Below are 20,111 nucleotides of genomic sequence, written 5' to 3' on the forward strand. Positions count from 1 at the left end.
CTATTGTGAGAGGTTGTGTTGAAACCAGCTGTTCATTCTAATTATCATGCATCCATCCATCTTGTATACCTGCTTCATTCTGTGCACGTTTTTAGGGGCAAGAGCCAAACCACACCACACACTGGGTGAAAGGCAGGGTACAAATCCTTTGGAGAAGTGTGTTAGCAAAATGTGACACTATTGAGCTAACCTGATGGTGCGTAAAAATACAAAGGTGACATGTGCAGCCTTATTGGCACTGTCAACCAAGACAGGTGCAATCCAACAAGCCATGCCAAGCAACATTCCTCAAAGCAGAATGTAGAGGGAGTCGCCAACAATTTGTTCATAAAATTGTTCTAAATTGAACTTTTGCATGACCCTGTTTTGTAAAAGTGTTTGGTAAATAAACTTACTTTGACATCTGATTTAAGTGAGTGAATGACTAAGTGTGACTGGCTGATGTCCAAAAGGAACAGGAGGGGAAAAACAGTGATAAATGCAAGAGAATCACTCTAAAACAGAAAACAAGCCTCTGTCTGATTCGCCACTTCAAGACACAAATAAACAGGAAATAGCGAATTGAAGTGAGGACAGCTGTTTCAGATCAAGGCCCATGGGAGATGTTGGGGACAGTGCCAGTGGAGGAGCCTTCAGTCTGGCTCCAAGCAAGCCACTCTGCATCATCATCATTACCACCCTGCAGCTTCAATTACAGGGCATGGGCCAGCAGCGCACAGGACAGATGCCTAGAAGAGCTTTTATTTTGGGAGGCTTGGTGCTGCTGTAAGAAAGTGCTGTAACTGCTCATTCACTGTCTCCACCACAGACACGACTGCTGTACTACAATGAGGCGGGGGATACCAGACATCCTGGGCTGGGTAATAATCACAGCGTGTACAGTGTTTCCTATCAAGCAGTGTGCATTGGTGGAGGTCCTGAGCAAAGACCCGAGGCTGGCGGTAACCTACTCGTTATCCACTGTCACTGATGGACCGTGCCCTGTAATTATGTCTGAGCAATGGGTGCATTACTGTGTCCGCATTCTGTAACAAATAAAACACAATATACGGCTGGATAAAGGGCATCATTTTATATCAAAATTCATGTCATTAACATTCTTTACCCTTTTTATTGCCTCATATCCCACTGAAGCTGCTCTATGAAGGGTCTCTGAGGTCTCAGACTACAGTGCTGATAAGAATAATGATGGTGGCTATGTCTATTGGCTGATGGTTACAGACTCTTCTTTAGGTCAAAACACTTTAGAGTTGCAACTAACCATTATTTTCATTACCAATCAAAGGGCACTTTATGCTTTTCTGTTATTTTTATACTGTTATGATGTTGGATATCTATATTAAACATGGCCAAAGTTCCAAAACTTGAGGTTAATGTATGTAAAAATGCTCCCTGCAAGTCAAAAGCCAGAGCTTCAACCTGCTCTGAACACTGTGTTTGCACAGCGTTTTTTTCTACCTTGCCAACGAGCTGAAGTCTGCTCATCGTGCATGCCCATAAACGGCTGTACATTCTGTAGCCTTGGCTGCTAAGGTTATTGCTGTTTTTCCATGTGTTGTTTGCGTCTCATATTTTGGTTCGGATTCCAGCTCAAACATGTACGGATGTTTTTGAGAAGTTGACATTTTGAGTAAAGGAGAAAAAGTAGTGAAATCCTACTACTATAGTCTGTTTCATGGTTTGTTGACATGGCCTCCCGAGTGTCTAGAAGTTTGCCATGACGGAGCTTCCAGAAGCTAACCAATCAGAACAGGGTAGGCTCCTCAGGAGGGTGGGCTTAAAGAGACAGGACCTCAAACGGCCGGTTTCAGACAGAGGCTGAACTGAGGGGCTGTGTAAATGGCCAGTATAAGATAAATAAGGAGTTTTTTTGAACTGTAAATAATGCAAAGATATTCCAGTAGAGCCTCAGATTAAAAATATAGATCTCGAAATGTGCATGTTATGTTCCCTTTAATCTCTCAATTATTCAACACTGGTAATCGTTTTGTCCTTATAATGTCAAAAAATAGTAAAAAATCCACATTATAACTTCCCAGAGACATACGAGGTGACTTATCCAAATTGCATGTTTTGTACAACGAACAGTATCAGCATCAAATCCTCCCATTTGAGAGGCTGGAATCAGAAAAGGTGGCATTTTGTTTAAAAAAATGGTCAGATTAATTTTTTTCTCAATTGACTAATATATTAATTAACTAATTGTTTGAGCTCTAAAACATTTAAAACTTCATCCCAGCCCTTCTACTACTCTTAATGCTCCTATACAGGCTGTAATGAGCTGATTTCCCTTACTCAACATACATAACTCCAAGTCCAACCTTCAATATATGTATAGAGGATCCAGTTTTGCAACCTTAGGCCATGCTTGGGTTGCCTTTTTAAAAATGGAGGATTTGTCCTGTTCCTCTATAACGCTCTCTACATATAAATTCTTGGCCCAGGCTTACATAGTGCAGCATTCATTAACATGGAATAAAGTGACAGATCTTCGTGATGCCAGTACTAATACCTCCCCCTCTCTCTATTCGTTCACCAAGGCCACACACCATCTGACTGCTCCAGATATAAACCATATGTACAAGATTAGAGGCCAAATGAACAGCGGAGAGATGAAGACAACAGGATGACTGTGAGCGTAATTCACTCGGTGCACTGGTGCCGCTGTCAGCTATAACAGAGCTGCATTTAGTTTATTAATTTTCAGCTTGTGAAACTACAATTTCCATTTTCCAAACATAACTCAATGTCAGTGAAAAAGCACGCCATGACACATAAATGAGTTCACAAGTGGATGCTACAAGGCATGCTTAGCAAAAAGAGAACATCAGGTAACTGTTTTTCTGCACTGTAGTTTGAATTTAATGTTCATCATCCTGCTGATGTTCAGCACATGAACATGTGGATAAACCTGAATGTTTGTGAACTGTGAAGAAGATAATGGCAAAGTGAATAGTTTCAGACCCCTGAGACAAGTTAAAGCCATCTCATGTGATCATAGCGTAGGTGGTCTGAGGGAGGCACTCACCCACACTGCCACCAAAAGTCAGAGACACATTGAGGTATGAATACATATAAAGAGTCTGAGTGTTTATTTATCCATGAAGGGTGCTACATTTTTCATCCCTATTAACTTCCCCACAAGACTCTGACTGGAACAGTATATAAAGCTCATTAGACATCTGGAATTCATTATTGTTGGACTAAATCGCTGGACTTCATTATACGTTTAATTTATGGTTGCTTGGATCCCTCTTTTCATACTATATGCATCAATGAAAAGACAGTAACATTGAAAAAAGCTGAATTTAAACCAACTGTGTAGATCAAAATTGATATAGTGAGCTGGGGGATCCATGTGTGGTGCCACTTTTACCAGCTCATCTGTGAAAATCCCCCTATAAAAAAATGATAGAGCTCAGTACCTAATAGTTAATAAGCCTGCAAGCATCACGACCGCAGTAATTAGACGTGGCTTGCATTATGCACACTGACAGAAAACATCTGGTGTGTCTGATTCTCTGGTTTCACACAGAGGTACAGTAACTGTGCTGTATAATATACTACTATAATGTACTACGATCTAACATGCAGTACAATATGATGGAGTACAGCCCAGTAGTCATATTTCTACAGGAATTTCTGTGAATGGCTAAAACATAAATCAATAATGTCAGCAAGATATACATTTATGATGTCTCGGTTTAGCAGAATTATTCTTCAGAGTGTTAACTGCAGATGCTGTTTTACCAGTTTAACAATTATGATTTATGACCAACAAATGCAGCCATAGTAACCATTACCCTAAAATGTAGGTGTTGTCCTGTGTAAAACTAGGGGAATATATGCTGACATGTCTGTTTTTGCTGGCGTGAACACACTGAGGGGTAGTTATACACGTCGTTCCCTTGACAACAACTTTTGGAATGTTGACATACCGCTCAGCCACCTTCGTAAACAGCACCAACTAGTAAAAAGGCCCATCTCTCCCGGCCAACATTTCCCCATAAAACTTGCAGGGCCGAGTGTCCCCGTGAGTGCGTCTGGGGGCCTGGAAAGCACAGGGAATCAAAAGTGCCCCAGTTTGCTTTTCCACTCCAGGGGAAAGAAAAACAGGCATGCTGATCAATTAGTAGGGATGAGAAGAGGCATGCTGCCCGTGCAGCAGCCACAATGGACCCCAAGCTTAACGGCTATGCGTCCACGTGAAAAGGCCTCACACTGTCCGGTCACAGAGCTCACTGTGCAGAGAAGAAGAAAACATCCCTCCACTGTGGCCACTGCCAGCACCACTCCCCCAACACTGGCTTGGCTTAGCACAGCACCGGCCTGCCAAGCAAAACAACAGACCCACTCATGTCCAACCTGAAATAGTACATCATTCCCAAACATCATCGTCAAGGAAAAGATATGCACATCTGTATTTAATGCTGGAGGAGAAGCCCCTACAGGTGAAGTGAATTTACCTCTGAGTCACCAGTCTTGAAGATAAAGGCTTCTTGTAACCTCCCTCTGTAACCAACAGTGCGTGCAATATAACATTTTACATTTCGACTCCATTTAAAAAACATAAACTTTGCTCTATTCCTGCATGCCAAGTCTCCATTTCTGCTCCACAGCAATGACCACAGCTTTGCACTCCTATCCACAACAACCTCTAGAATAGAGCAGGACAAAGCCAGCTTACTGCCATGCAGGCTGGCCTGCTGTGATGAGAATAGTGGACAGAAGGAGATGTATGAAATAGAGAATGTATGGCTAGATATTTACCCGCCCTTTCTGGATAAAGAGCTCAGTGACACATGTCAAACAGCCAAGGCCACTCCACCAAATTTAGCATGGAGAGGAAAAGTTTGGTTTGCATGGTCCCAACACCAAGTGTCATCCTGCAGGAGCTGGCCGTCCTGCACTAGGAGGGATATTTATAAAGCAACCACCCTATCCCAGCACAGGATCAGGCAGCCCATTGAGGCAACCCTCAGGAACCTCAAAGTGCAGCAACTGCAAACCCAGACATGGAGCCTGGTCCTAATGGCCCAGTGACGGGTCATGTCTCGTGAAAAGCAGTTTGGTTTTGGCCCAGTTCATCGCAACAGAGATCCCGTTGTGGTCACTTCTTGATGATATAAACAGATGCTCTGAATCATGACATTGGCCGGCCAGTTCAGATAAAATCCCATGCCTGGCTTACAGGAATCTAGGATGCTTTTGCTTCTTTTGTCATGGTGGTGAGCTAGTAGATACCGAAGCTCAGGAACACAGTGAGTCACACGATGGCATGACAGAACAAAACAATTCTAATAAAATGCATCAATCCAACTTTAGAAAGAGTTTAGTCATAAACGGTTTTACTAAGTTTTTACGGTTCTTTGAATTTGTCTTGGTTCTTATGATGGTCAGCGGTCAGGATAAGCTGGTAGGTTGGGACTGTTGTTTCAGGACAATTCAGCGGGGTGAATGCTTCCTGCAAAAGTCACACCGTCTGATTAAAGGCCACTTTTATTATTCACTACAACACCCTTTAGAGCTCTTGATTAAGATGTACTGCAAAGATTTCCTGAAAAACATTCAAGCATGTTGCCAAATGATTATGGTATGGGAAATGTAGGGGAAGTGTCAGGTCAAGGCAGACATGCTTGTCCCAGGGGAAAACTGTGTTACATTCAAGTGTAAAAGGAAAGTGGATGCACTAACCACAGACAAAAACTGAGATGAATCCCACAGACAGTACATGCAAAGTATTATAAAATTCTGTAGAAATTGTCAAAATCCATCAGTGGAGATGAAGTGCACTCAAGACAAAGGCTTATGTGTATGAAAGTCATGAAGTGGAGTATCCATTTTAATCATGCAGTCCTAATCTTTACATATCATCATACATGTGTTGCCTGTGGTGCTGCAGGCAGTTTGGACTTCGTAATCAGGCACAAAGGACATTGCTGTTTTAGAGCGCTCAAGGCTTTGCAGAGTGGTGTGATGGCTTAAGTACAGTTTGGGAATGTCAGCAGGCTCCCTGGTGTCCACTCTGCTTCACCCCTACCCCCATTTCTTCCAGCTCCCATCACACAACGACAGGCCTTGTGACACGAGGGAAAAAGCAGCACCAGCCTTCCACAGCCTCTGCCATCACAGCCACTATTGTACACGGGCATTTTCTCAGGATATCCAACACCCTGGAAAATGGGGGATCCTGTTGCGCATCCCACTCTCCTCACTTAGGGAGCCAAAACAAGGGTGGAAAAGCCTTTTAGGAGCTTTTCAGAGAGGCTGATCACCTGATACAGCAGTACTCTGCACCTCTCAGTCAGGACAGAGGCCCTTGTCATGGAGGCTCCACATCTCAGCGTTCACTGGGCTGCTGTGTTCCTGCCAGCCCGAGCAGCATAATGCTCACAGTGCCCAAGGCAGGCCTCTTCCCAGCCATTTCCCCACTGAGCGCTCTGAAAGAACTCTACTCACTAATCACAGTACTGCGGCAGGAGGCTCGTCACCACTTTAAAACCAGAGTAGACATCTTTCGGAGGAAGGGGTCAGCCAAAACCCAAAACTCTCATCCACCAGGCTGGATGATGGTAAACAGTGAGGCCTAACATGCATAGATGGGAGAATAAGAAAATCCAAATCAGCTTTCAGACTAGAAAAAGAAAAAAAAGGGGATAATGTAGTGGACAAAGCAGTAACCAAAAATCTCAAACTGCAGTCCTCTCAAAATTCAAAACGTGGTATTACCCCAAAACTACTGAATGGACAGTTGAACAGGCCAAAAAAGGCCAAGTTGATATTGGAGTAGGGGGAGATAGAAGGAATGTTAAGTCTCCCAGAGGACAGAGATTCCAACATAAGAAAAATAAGAGAAAAGGGTGAATTTAAAAATGGTAAGGAGAAAGGGAGAACGGGCGACTCCATAAATACCACAAACATGCGAGGCCATCCCAGACGGACAGCCATGACAGTAGCGAGTTCATTCCTCGGGGCTTACTGAGAGAGATCTGAGCCACAACACAGCTCCTAAAGTGTTTTTTGTAGGCCAATACGGAAGTTTGTTCCACCATGGTTTGCTTGCCACAGCCTCCCTATAACTCCACAGTGGGTTTTAGAATGTGGTTTTGGATTGATGCTGAAAACATCCGCATCAGTATTTACCAGAGGCATACAATAACATCTGTGAGAAATAATACATTGAAAACTACGTATAATGTAATATCAATCAGCTGAAATGAGCATGAATACTTTAACTATTCAGTCTATCAGACCATTAAGCCAAAGGACCTGATGTGACAAACCAACTGTAGTTCAAACTAAGACTGTTATAAGAACCTTTTGTAGCATCATTAAAAAGGAGCACCAGCAATTTAGCATTGCACTTTCATTAAAATGAGGGACTTACAAGAGACTATTGTTCCAAGGAAAAATAAAGCAGCAGGCATCCTCAACAGAATCCTACATTCCCCATAATGCAACTCAATAGCTTTCATGAAACCCTCATGTCTTTCAAATTCAAACTCCAAGTTTGTAACACAGGCTTGTTTTTAAAACTGTTTGCACAAGCTGAGCAGCACTCTTTGTGCTCTTTAAACTGCTCCCGTGTAAAATCTGTGGGGTACCACTTTAAAAAGCTCCAAAATTCATAACTGCAAGTTCAAATGGTTAATTTCCCAGAGCTACATATTAAATAACCATCACCTTGACTTAAAGTAATAATCTTGAAGATTTTCATTTAAATAAATGTCCGTTAAGTCACTATCTGTTGCTGAATGAGGTAACACAATGGTGACTGAACCTATGGCCCACTGATAAAAGCTCTTGCATTAGCAGTATTACTAACTGGGTGTCGGTGGCGACATTCCCAGGAAAAATCACGAGCAACGCACAGTTAGTTACGTGTTTTCCCCATCACCCAGCAGTGTCTGGTCTGCCTGTGAGGGTAGGCGGAGCTAGCTTGTGTGTGAAGTGTCTCTGGGAAGTGAGGTCCAAAAACACACCTGCAATTACCGCTTATTGCCTTAAGGTGTGTGTCCATATAGCATTTTCTCTGGCAGTAAAAGCACTTTTTTTGATGAAGCGCTGTGCATGGGTCTTGTTTCTATGACAACATATTACCACTCTAACCGCCATTGTATGATAGACTAGCACCGCCCCTTTGCTTTTTATTATCTATTTGTTATTCTTAGGCTACTATCTATTTGTTTGACATTGTTTTTTCACCATGAGCACCAACCAATATATGATTGGTTGCCTGAAAAGGAGTGACAGTGACGACACCAGTGCCTTTCTTAAAAGTTCAGAGATTTTTAACTAGAAGCACTTGGAGTAGTTGCACAAAAAAGCTGGAGTGCTCTGAAAAAAAAAAAAACACTGGTTGCAGCACTTTTTCTCTAGGCAGCCGCATGCGGCTGCATACACTCTCTCCACGCTGGGAACAATTGAAAAAAGATGCTGGCAGAAAAAAAATGTGATATGGACGCTCAGCCACAGGGGCCGCCAAAGAGAACCAAGTGGAGATCTTTGAGACTGTTACTTAAAAATACATACCTTCTTTCAGACATTTTCACTTCAATCTAATTAAAATCATAATACTTTTTTAGCCAAGCAGATTCATGGTATATAAAAGCCAATTCCCCTCCAAGTGTAAGGACTTGACACTAGACAGCTCCATCATCTCCAGTCCAGTTTACCGTCTGCCTGGGGTGTCAGTCGTCCAGGTGAACATCACATATCACACTTGTGTCAGTTGGATCTGCCTTAACAGTGAGCCAGTCACAGAGCTGATTCATGTCTGCACACAGACATCCTACACACCCTCCCTGCCCTAAAACAACATGAAGCAAACAACATGCAGCAAACAACATGCCAACTTAGATATTAGGAGGGACTCTGTATTGTATTCCTGAAAACTATATTTTGCTGGGACCAGATTTTATGGCAATCATGACTGACAGGAGAATTTTATTTAGATAGATTGGTCAGAAATGCTCAGGAAAAGTAATAATCTGTCCTCAAAAGACCCACTTAGTTATATCATGACTAGACTGGTTCATCTTTCTCCAAGTATAGAGGGGATCTCTGACGTAAGCCACCAGTCTCAAAGATTGGACATCACTGTGAGTGACAGTGCATCTGAATCCCATTTAACATCTAAACAGCACAAAGAATCCCAGACCCTCTCAGCCAGCAGCCTCTTGGAAGGAACGCTTGAATGTTTTGAAGTTCAAACCTTTGCATATTTATCTAACTTTATGTGATGTTCACAAGAGCTATAAAAATGGCTGGAATTCCTTGTGCCATTACAAAAGGTCTTGTGTGTTTTTTCCTGCTCTGTCATCTCACATGTTCGGTCTTCAGTGGGACCCATGCTTGAGACGAAGCATGTAGACATAGCTGAAATAGCTCATGATGAACTTTCCCACAACATTTTCTCTCTTTAACTCACTGAAGTCTTTCCAGACGCCTGAGTCCCCCCTGTTGGTTTTGTTGCTGGAATTGTAAATAAGCACAACATAGTTTAGAGGCAGTCTCACGATAACCCCAAGTCTGCATTTTACCACTTTTCCATATTTTACTGCTTACTGAGACTAATGAGACTCCATTCAGACAACTAAAGGTTAAGGCCATTGTTTTGACAGAAAGTAATCTTTTTTCTCCTGGAGCAGTCTCTGAATGAAACAGCTTCAGACTGTTGTTCAGCTTAAGGTCAGATATTTTAAAAGACTGGCCTTTTTAGTTCATACACTCCCCACTATAAAAATGTCAAGCCTTCTCTGTATCCTGCTGTTACTGTGAAGTCCACGTACAGTTCACTGGGGTCCACTAACCTTTGTAGGGCATCTTCTGTGGCACCACAGAGTAACAATTCAAGAGGAAAAGCTAAGCACTGAAATATGTTATTCTTATAGAACTGGGCTATGCAGTCAAAATAAATACATCTCACAGAGCGCTACAGATGAGAGGAAAAAAAAACCTCAGCTGTACTGTCTGAGTGAACTACAGCCTGAAACTGCAGCTACAGATGAAAGACTTTATGAGGGCATAAAACATTTATCTAAACAATCTGCATGTGTTTGTCTGGTGTATTTACATGGGTCCTGAACCAGTACATGTGCCATGATAGCAAGGGAGTCATCCTACTATTATATCATCTAAAATATTAATTAGAAAACCTATTTTTTTACAGCGGTGACAGTACAAAGAGAGGAGCACAACAAACTTTGGCTGGAGGAGACAGTCATTTCATGCTAACTAAAAACCAATGTCCCCAACTAATTCAAGAAATTTCATAGCCAGAATTCAGCTGTTTCTCTTTTACAGGGTGGACAGTTGTTGACATCTGAAAATGTGTTTCAAAAGCAGCAGTTACAAAAGGAACAAAAAAGGGGATTTGGCTAGTTTAAAAAAAAAAAAAAAAACAGAAACCAACCTGTGAAAGTGGTCTAGACAGCCTGTGACTCTTCTCCTCTGGAGACCATGAACGCAGCTGGATACTAGAACATAAGGACAACAGAGTCAGTGACACATATGTGTCAGGTTAGGCAATATGACTCTATATACAGTGAGATATATACAGTTGCCATCATTTATACTGAGGGAGCTGTGCTTTGATGTCTGTGTGTATGTGGACAATATGCAAATTAATGAGCAGGACTGATTGATTGCAGTATTGTCTTTTCCATCAACATGATAAATTACCTTGATTTTTCAGGTATTACATAAGTATTGTATAGAAACATGCAGAATTTTTATATTGTGATACAAAATTTTGATAACATAATGAAGGATTTTATCCATGTCATCCACCCCTTGTTTGGTTCATACATACAAACAGAAGCAGTTCATACATTTTAACATAAACATCTTCTAGTTCCACAGGTCCAATCTGATGACAGAAAACCTATTTATTTAGAAAAAACACCATAGTTTGAAACAATAACCCACAATTGTAAAAACCTGATGCACCGCACAGTTACTGACAGTATTAGATGGTAAAATAGAGATTATGATGATTGACATGAAAGAACAATAGTTAGAAGAGGCATTGTAATTATGTAACAAGAATATGGGAATCAGGAAGTGTAGGACATGTCGTAAGTCCAAACAAGGGCAAAAATTTGGGGTTTGAACTGTGACCTACTAAGTTGTCCAGGAGAGCCAACAAACAGCCATGCGTAGAGAAAGCGTGGTGAACGTTCCACATTCTGCCTTTTGTTAAGGTGAATGCAAACTGTGGAATGTGATATCCTGTGCATATCCTTTGTTACTACAGTACAATCCCATGGCTCCACTTTCTGTCTGTTATTTCCATACCTATTGACTCTGGGTCTGTTGTAGAGTCAAGAGAGCACTTGTTGCAACCTTTTGTCAGAATATAAGCCTATTCAAGCCGTGAATGGACAGGTTTCTGAAAAAGACTCAACTGTCCATCTGAAATGTTGACCTCAAAAATGTCTTAAAGGACCAGTGTGTAAACTTTAGGGGGATCTATTGGCAGAAATAATAAAAAGACGAGAAAAAACTGAATAAAATATTCATAAGTGTGTTTTGAATAATGTATAATCACCTGAAAATAAGAATCGTTGTGTTTTTGTTACTTTGGAATGAGTCCTTTATATCTACATAGGGAGTGGGTCCTCTTCCACGGTGCCTCCATGTTTCTACAGTAGCCCAGAACGGACAAACCAAACACTGGATCTAGAGGGGGCCTTTCTCGTTTTTCACAGCCAACGTAGGTTCTCCTACACATTTCAAGTGGGGGGGGGGGGCGGTATTCAGTTGGTTGCAATCTGCAATCTCAGCGGTAGATGCTCATGCTGAAAGAATTTCTTACTAATCTGATCTTTCAGGCTGATTGTCCAAACAGCAAATTTCAAGTAACCAGATCCAAGTCCATACAGAATTCCTTTGCTTTCGTTACAACATTGGTAAGAACAGTAACAATGCAGGAATGGACAAGCTGGCAGCGGGTTCAGTATCTGTCTAACAGCTCCCAATGCTACAAACAAGCAAATATTTAAGTTCAACTAATGCTTTTTCAGTATTTTTTTGTAATTTCCACACTGTTGTAAAAATTGTAGTACAGGTAATTTTAGTACAGTAATTTTACTGACATTAAAGGAGGAAGTTGGCATCTGCCTCAAAAAACGTTATCACAATCTTTAGCATCAAGTGTGCCAATCAGTGAGACTCTGATTTCTATCAGCTTTGCAATACAATAAAACTTGATCTGCATGCTCTAACATGGAAATGTTATGACAGCAGGTAAGGTGAGCTACCTCTTGTTGGCGGTTGGTGTCAGCGTCTCCCTCTTCCTGTCAGGGCTGGCAGGAGGATCTGGTGAATAAGGTCCAGGGGACAGTGACACAGGGCTGGAAATGGTGTACTCTCTGTAGTTCTGGTTCTCATCTCGACTCACTATTACTGCCTCCTAAAAAACATCACACCAGAGCAAAGTTATTGTCTTAGTATCTGATAAACATAACTAGAGAATGTCTCTATAGACAAGAAAATATTGTATCCTCAAACAGGTCTACAGACAATGTATTCAGTATCATCATGTACTGTAGGTGGTGGATTGGGACTTATCATCTCCACAGGGTGCGATTTGTGAAAAAAAAAAAAAAAAAAATCAGAGGGGCAATGTTTTTATTCATGAAAATAAATCCACAGTGAGCCTATATAGATTATGAGGCCTATTAGGCTATTTCTTGCGTGTTACACTAACATTTATAAAATAATTATTAACTTTCATAAAACAATTATGAAACTTGAACTTGACCACAGTATTTATTCATCAAGCAGCACAATATTTCCACTCTTAATGATGTGATGTCAAGTTCATGCCTTGTCCTTTCTTCATCTGGACACATAGGAGATGTGATCATATACAACAAAACAAAAGGTTAAATGCTAATTTAACATGCCAGAATTAAATCCCCCAACGCTCCTTTCAGTACTGTGGATAGCGCCACTCAGCCAGACGTGTCAATGCTCTTAATGTTACTCTTCCAAGTCCCTGTTTAATTCAGCTCTATACGCAGCACGCAGCAAACGTCAATATTGAATAGAAAATAATCACAACGGCAATAGCACAACATGCTATCATCATAAAAATAAATAGGCTACAGTAGATGCCTTCTTGTCAGACTAAGAAAACACTCTGCTTTGACGATAGACTTTTTCTGCTTTCCTGTGGAGGCGTCATCCGCAGGATGTCGTCGCTCCTCTTTTACCCACATTTCTGCAAAATCTCTGAGCAGAGAAGGAGGCAACCCCTGGTCCGTTTACTGAGTCATTATGTAGCCTAGACGCAGTGTCATCTCTACTGACAGTGAAAGTCCATTTCTGATTTTAATGTTGTTTGCACTATTCTCATGCTACAGTGCTTTACTTAGATTTCTTTTTAAAAAAGCCCATTTAAATTTTATATCATCTATGGGTGAAGCAGCATAAATTACTATGAGGAGAATAAATTTTCATCTCCACCAGAGATAAAAATAACTCAGCAGAGGCAGAGATACATAGACCAGAGGCGGGAAAATCCCTACCACCGCCCCCCCCGGGAGATCACACCCTGCATCTCAATAAAACACAGGAACAAGCACTAAATCACTATAATGTCTTGCATTGAGGACAGTGAAATAAACAGATGTAATAAACAGATGTGTAATGCCTGCATTAGTAGAAATGAAGCAGCATACGCTATGTAGTCAAAACAACATATTATCCAAATAAAACTTGAGCAATGTGGCTGGTGTACTGTCCTGGACACAAGTGTATATTTATTTGCCAGTAATCAAGACAAACTGTAGACAGATTAAGTTCTGACCTGGAAGCGTCCGGTGAGCTGTTCAGGGGTGCTGATGCCATTTGTCTGTCCAGGGCTGGGAGATCCGTGTCTTAAAAGAAAGAAACCCACAGTCAACACTGATTATATCTGACTTCACTTAACTCAAAATTTAATTTCCCATCTGTACAGAATGTGCAATAAAATCTGATCCATGAGTACTGAACAAATAAAACAAAACAGAAAAAAAACACTGAAGGTAGGTCATGTTAAATAAATAAATATGATAATTAAGACCTGTCTAAATGACATTCTGGACAAGCTGATGTACTCAGTGTATGTAATATCATGTTCAAGAACCTGTAAGACATGCTGGGTTCTGCTGAACATCTATCAGCATGTTCCCATGAATCTTAAACTACATCCACATCACATGCTGAAGTGGCCCAAATCAGATGTTCTTTTAACCTCCAAGTGATTCAGATCTGATTGTGAAGTGTGAACAAACCAAATCAGAATTTTTCATATCAGATCAGATCTGGGCCACTTGCATGTGTGGTCCTAGATGTGATTCATATCTGATCTCTGGCTACACAACCACTATCAAAATGCTCAGATTAGAGTTCATGTGTTGTTTTTTTTTCCAATGTCTCACTTCTCTGCACATATCACCTGTCGCCATCACTCAGTGTAAGCACATCATAGCCCGGTAAACATAAATATGAAGGAGAGCAACAACAGTGACAGAGAGAGATGAGGAAGTTTCACATTTGTTGGATATTTATGGAGAAACTTCTATTCAAGCCAAACTGGAAGGAACTTATTGTAATGTTTATGATTTGATGTTATTGTTGTCTTGTATGCATGCGGCTCACATTTCTGTTAAATCTGTGCATGCGTGTCAATTTAGGAGTATTCACACCAGAGTCGGATACATGTCACTTATAAACATGAATGTGAACCATCAATACAAAAAGATTGAATCTGACTAAAAAAAACAAACAAAGAAAAAATTGGAATTGAGCATTACGGCCTGTAACATGAACAAAGCCTTCGCAATAACTGCAGAAGAGAAGAAGAGTGCTGCAGACTTTGTCCCCCTTTTGAAAATATTCTCCTGATGGGTCTCCTCTTTCCAACTAGTCACTTTTGCTTTACTTTCTTAAATAAAAAACACATTCTGTAAGCAATACCATCATTGAATTTGGAGGGGAAAATATGGGCAGTATAGGTGCCAATGCAAACACACAGTGCCCCCCTGGCTGCAGGGCCAGAGGCTGACTGGCTCTTGGTTGAGCCCGGGGTAATGAGGCACACAGGAAGGCCTGGATGCCTGTGGTAAATCACCCAGAAACACACCTCTCGTGGCCTGGGCTCCAAATACTGTGTGCAGGAGAGAGATGGCAAGAAGACGGAAACTGATACAGCAGCCGTAAGACATTTCTTCCCGTAGGGGAAATATTAATGTGGCGGGCCTGAAAAACTCATTGCTTTGAATTACGAACTGCACAGCTGAAAAATGCTCACTTTTTGCTTTAAACTTCCAATTTCTACCATGTACATCAGAACAGCAGAGGAAGTTGTGGTCTTCAGACAGTGAAGTGAAGGTATTTGGGGTCAATGGTCACATCACATCATTGTCTAGTTTATAACTGATGACCTCTGGCTACAGGTCTCCTTTACAGAAGTAGATGGATGAATTTGCTTTAAGCGAAAATGCTTACTATGAAGTTATACCACAGAGATGTGAAACTGACATAAATCAGCACTTGAAAACGTTGCTGATACAAGCTGTTCATAGCTGTCGTCGGGGGGACTTGGAGTTAACCTGCCTGAGGGAGATTCCTCAGACATGTGCATTGTCAGAATACCTGTCCTTTCAAAAAACTGAAATATTAAAAACCACTAAATATTCACCAGTTCAGTTCAAGAGGTTTCAAATCCATACAACCATAAAACCCACGATTTGTGTGAAGCTGTGACCAGGATTTTTTTTTTTTTTTTTTAAATATAAAGATGTGACACCTGAGGTTTTGCCAAAATGGTACTAGCTTATTTAAGTAATATATTGTTTTTCTACACAGTCAGATTTTTTCACTTGGCAAAATAAGCCAAAGTTCTTAAATATTCACCACTGTCAAAACACAAGCAGATGTACAAGAACTCTATATTGGCAAAATATTGACTTATAGCAATACAAGGAATACCGCACATTAAATCAAAGCTCTTTGTATTGCTATTTAATTGCTATTTGTATCCAGCACTGAGGTTTTGCAACTATTATTACTTATTCTAAAAATAGTGATTTATACCAGGAACTATCTGATCAAAGAATAAGTAAACAAGAATATGAATCTCACATAATTCAAAGCCAACTTCTTGCACATGACAGTTTTCAGGGCTTTGTGCTATGGACACATTTTGGTTGATCAGTTTTTCTCTCATGTTAAAGGGTTTTTTGTGCAATTTTTTTTCTCAGAATCAAGGGTCCAAGGAGAGAGGGTGTTGTATGTACATATCTTAAAGCCCTCTGTGGTAATTTGTGATAATGACACCCATGAGTTATTGTGATAGCCAACTCCATTAGAGAGAGCAACAGGATCAGAGAGAAATAGCAGTGACAAATTGCTCGGTCAACGTGACATCATCCACGAGGCCTCAGTGAACAATGAAGTCCAAACAAAAAGCTGCAAACAAAGCCTGACTAAAAAGCTTTAAGGGTCAATGAGAAGACAGTGATGCTGTGGTTGCTTTGTTTCTATAAAAATACACCAAGTTAGGAAGGTCTGTTGTGAATGTGTTGTTGGATGCATCAACAATAAAGCAGAGCTTCTCTACACAGCAGCAGACAAGCCTAAAAACAACAACTCTTATATTCTGAGGACAGGCTGATGCCAGCTTCTTCCAGTTGGCGACACCAGCTGTGTTTTGACGGCCGGTACCCGCATCACTGCTGGTTTGATGAGGATAATCTGCCAATCAGACGTTGAGCTGGAAAAGAGGAGTGCTCTCAACTAAGCAAAGAACAAATTAAACACTACAGATTTGTGCTACTAAATTACAGTCCTCTTGGGTTGTATGATTTAATTTAAAGCTTAAAGAGTTGCATTAAGACAAAAGTTTGTGGGGGTACAAACAGTGAGGGGCTTGGAGCTGAAAACCATCGACAGCTAACAGAGTGGGATTAAAGGCATGGCAGAGCTACAGTGGCATTGTCCTGGGCAAGCACGGAGTAACGGTGTTGTTTCTGGCTTGGTGGGAGACATGAGGTCAGCAGGCAAAAATTCACTCACATGGACGTGGGACATCCAAGGAGGAAGTATGGGAAAGCACACATGCGTGAGTGTGTGTTTCTGTGCGCAATAAGGGAGGAGAACTAAGAAAGACAGTGACAGGGTGGCAACAGTGACAAGGAATGAGAATTTAGGGAGGACCTTTAATCAAAATGCCAGCCAAGAGCAGTCCTAGCGCAAAGGAAGCCAAATCCCTGTCATCCAAACAAAGTCTTGGCATATCTCAAAACAGGGTTTATTGAGAAGGACAAGGGAGGAGAACAGCATGGCTCTCATACATGCTGGCATTTCCCCTGATTACGATCACTTGTTTTGTTTGTACAGTGCTTGCCTGAAGTTAAAAACAGTGTGAAGAAGATAGAAACTGTGGTCTTGGCACAAACACAGAAAATCAGGGATGATTCAAATATTCATATGGTGCATCAAGCTGCAAAAATTTGTACACCACACAATTAAATTTCACGGTAGCAGGTGTTAATCAACATCTGCAGTATGTTTGTTTCTACAGCAGATGTTTGTTGGTGTACCTCTCCACCACCAGCTGCAGATGGGTCTTGGAATTCTTGATCTTGTTCTGAGCCTCCACGTTCAACATGTCGGCCGTGTTTTCCCCGTTGATCTCCAAGATAATGTCGCCGGGTTGCAGGTCTGCCTGCTCTGCCTTGCTGCCCCCGTTGACCTGTTGAACAGAAGAATGAGCTCAAGTTAGATCCTACTGGCCCCAGGACCTGCTCTGAACAGAACCCTTTATGGATGCTATCCATCTGGCAAGCAAAGACAACTCTATATCTCTGGCTGTGTGGACAATTAGTCATTGACTGATATTCAGCATTGACAAATGAGTAAAAGAGAAAAGGTGTTGACATGTTGCTCACATACTTTTAGCCGCACGCTTAATCCAACTGTTTCTGTCTCTGAAACATAACACTAGTAGTAAATACCAACAGATACCACAGCCTTTTACACACATGGAACGAGGCAGTGCCGGTCAACAGTGGACAGATTCATGACACCCTTGGGGAGAAGTCATTAGTGTGACACTACTTGATGGTTTGACTGGGCCTGACCTTTGCAACCAGCCTCACTGCATGTCAAAGCCAATGCTATACCGCCACATCAGAGGGAATTCCACACTAATGGGCCAAAACATATCGTCTACTGCTCTCAGCTTGGTTCCTGTGTCCCATGCATACACACCCAAACACACAGACAAGGGCCAAAATGAACATTATTATATTAAACATTAAAAAATAGCTTGACATCTGCCACAAACGGCGCTCGGCTCACAATTAAAAACAGAGAGACACAACAAAGAAAAGAATGCAAAAAGCCAATCACGGAGGATCAAAGTCTCCTTCCATCTCTATAAGAAAAATGTCTTGATGCAAAGAAAATGCCAGTCAACAGGCTGTTTGTCAGTTTAGCCAAGCAAGAGGGCAGAGGTGCCATGTCTGTGGGCCCACTCGAGAGGCAATTAAGCGTTGCTGTGGTGACCCACAATAGTGCGTGCCTTTTCTGATTAGGACACGCCTGGTTTCACATAAACTAAGCGCAGTTGGGGGCTCTCTTCTAGGGTCTTTGCCCAAGCGAAACAGGGGCAAGCTATCTTTCAGGCCAACGTAAATAAAAAGAGGGCATCCATGTCGTTTCTGTGCCAAGCGCCAACCACTTCAGACGGTCCAGCCCCATGGCTGCTTCACTGCGGGTGGGGGAGATGGTGGTGGGGTGAGACAAGCCGTTTGGGCTTCGCAAACCAATTTCAGTGATGCAGTTTCTCTCTCAGCAGGAATCCCTGTCGCTTCACAGAACCCGTTTGATATTTGAGACAAGCAAACATGCTGGTGTTGTTTACTATATGGCAGGAATGAAATCAGACCTAAAGCCCATTATTCATGAGGAGACCTGTTTTTCTAACATAACGTGTCAAGAGGGGGCAAACAATAAATGCTTTTGAAGTCGAAGGAGCTTGAAACTCAGGCTGTTTAAAGCATTGGTACCCTGCCATGGTTTTACCATAATTTATCCTTTATGTCTTAAAGACTACAGGGGAAATGCAGGCTGAGGTGGTGATGTGGGACCAGGATGTGCAGTTGGCAGAGCTGGGTGTCTGTGGCATGTAGAAGTTCGTCTTAGCAGGGTTTCCTGGTGGTGTTTATTGTCTGCCGTCTGCTTACAGTGCCAGTGTTTCCGCTTCTTCATTTCCACACCCCCCAGCAACATTTTTCTTAACACCGACTTAAAAAAAAAGATCTGCAAAAACAGCATGCATGTGCTGAAGTAAGAATGTACTGATGCACGTGGTAATGCACGTATGTTAACACACTTGGTAACAAACACCCACACTCAAACACATTCAATGTTGTACTCTGGGACCAGGAACACCTCACCTCCCACCTCAACTTCCACTGTAACTGTAATCAGTGGTTTCCTTCTAATGTAATCTACGTCCACTCCATTATAATGGCTTCAGTAGTCAAGGAAATAGGTACGCAGCAGCCCATGGACACAAACAAAGACAAGAAAAGAAACATAGTAAGGAGGAAGTTGACTTTGCATGACATGCCATTACAGACAGTGTTCTGACAAAAACAGAGGATATGGTTTGATAAGGTGTGACGAGGTTCAGCAGCAGGGTGACTGTTGACGAGTACCTTCGATACAGTTATGGCCTTCTTGAAGTCCCTTCCACCAAATATTCTGAAGCCCCATGGTGAAGGACCAATCAGATTCACTGTCAGCGCCATTGAAAGATCAGGTCAGCACACACTCGTCAAAACCCTGAAAAAAATACAAAGAGATACAGTTAACATGAGATAGAAAGTGCACAATGTGTGGGACACAAACATGTGCGTGGCTGAATGTTTCCATCAGCCTCACATGTTTCTACTAGCCTGACTTAATATTAGATCAACAGGTGAAGACAGTAAACATTTGCATAAGCTGCCTTTCATCTCCAGCAACACTTCACTTCCACTGGCCTAAGTCCCCTTGACATGGCTTGTGTAACCACATCAAATAGGAATGGGAAGAATCTGAAACCAAAG

General features: G+C 41.7%; 1 protein-coding gene across 1 annotated transcript in view; it reads right to left on the reverse strand.

Moving 5' to 3' along the window:
* Positions 1-20,111, reverse strand: part of pdlim2 (PDZ and LIM domain 2 (mystique)) — a 38,984-nt gene that overhangs the window by 10,334 nt on the left and 8,539 nt on the right. The window contains exons 2-6 of the mRNA XM_042422361.1: positions 19,719-19,845; positions 17,595-17,746; positions 13,817-13,886; positions 12,264-12,415; positions 10,415-10,478 (exon numbers count right to left, since the gene is read on the reverse strand). Coding sequence (XP_042278295.1) covers positions 10,415-10,478; positions 12,264-12,415; positions 13,817-13,886; positions 17,595-17,746; positions 19,719-19,811 — 531 coding nt within the window. The 5' untranslated portion in view covers positions 19,812-19,845. The remainder of the gene's footprint in view (positions 1-10,414; positions 10,479-12,263; positions 12,416-13,816; positions 13,887-17,594; positions 17,747-19,718; positions 19,846-20,111) is intronic.

Source organism: Thunnus maccoyii, chromosome 9 (assembly GCF_910596095.1).
Source record: "Thunnus maccoyii chromosome 9, fThuMac1.1, whole genome shotgun sequence".
NCBI classification, from domain to species: domain Eukaryota; kingdom Metazoa; phylum Chordata; class Actinopteri; order Scombriformes; family Scombridae; genus Thunnus; species Thunnus maccoyii.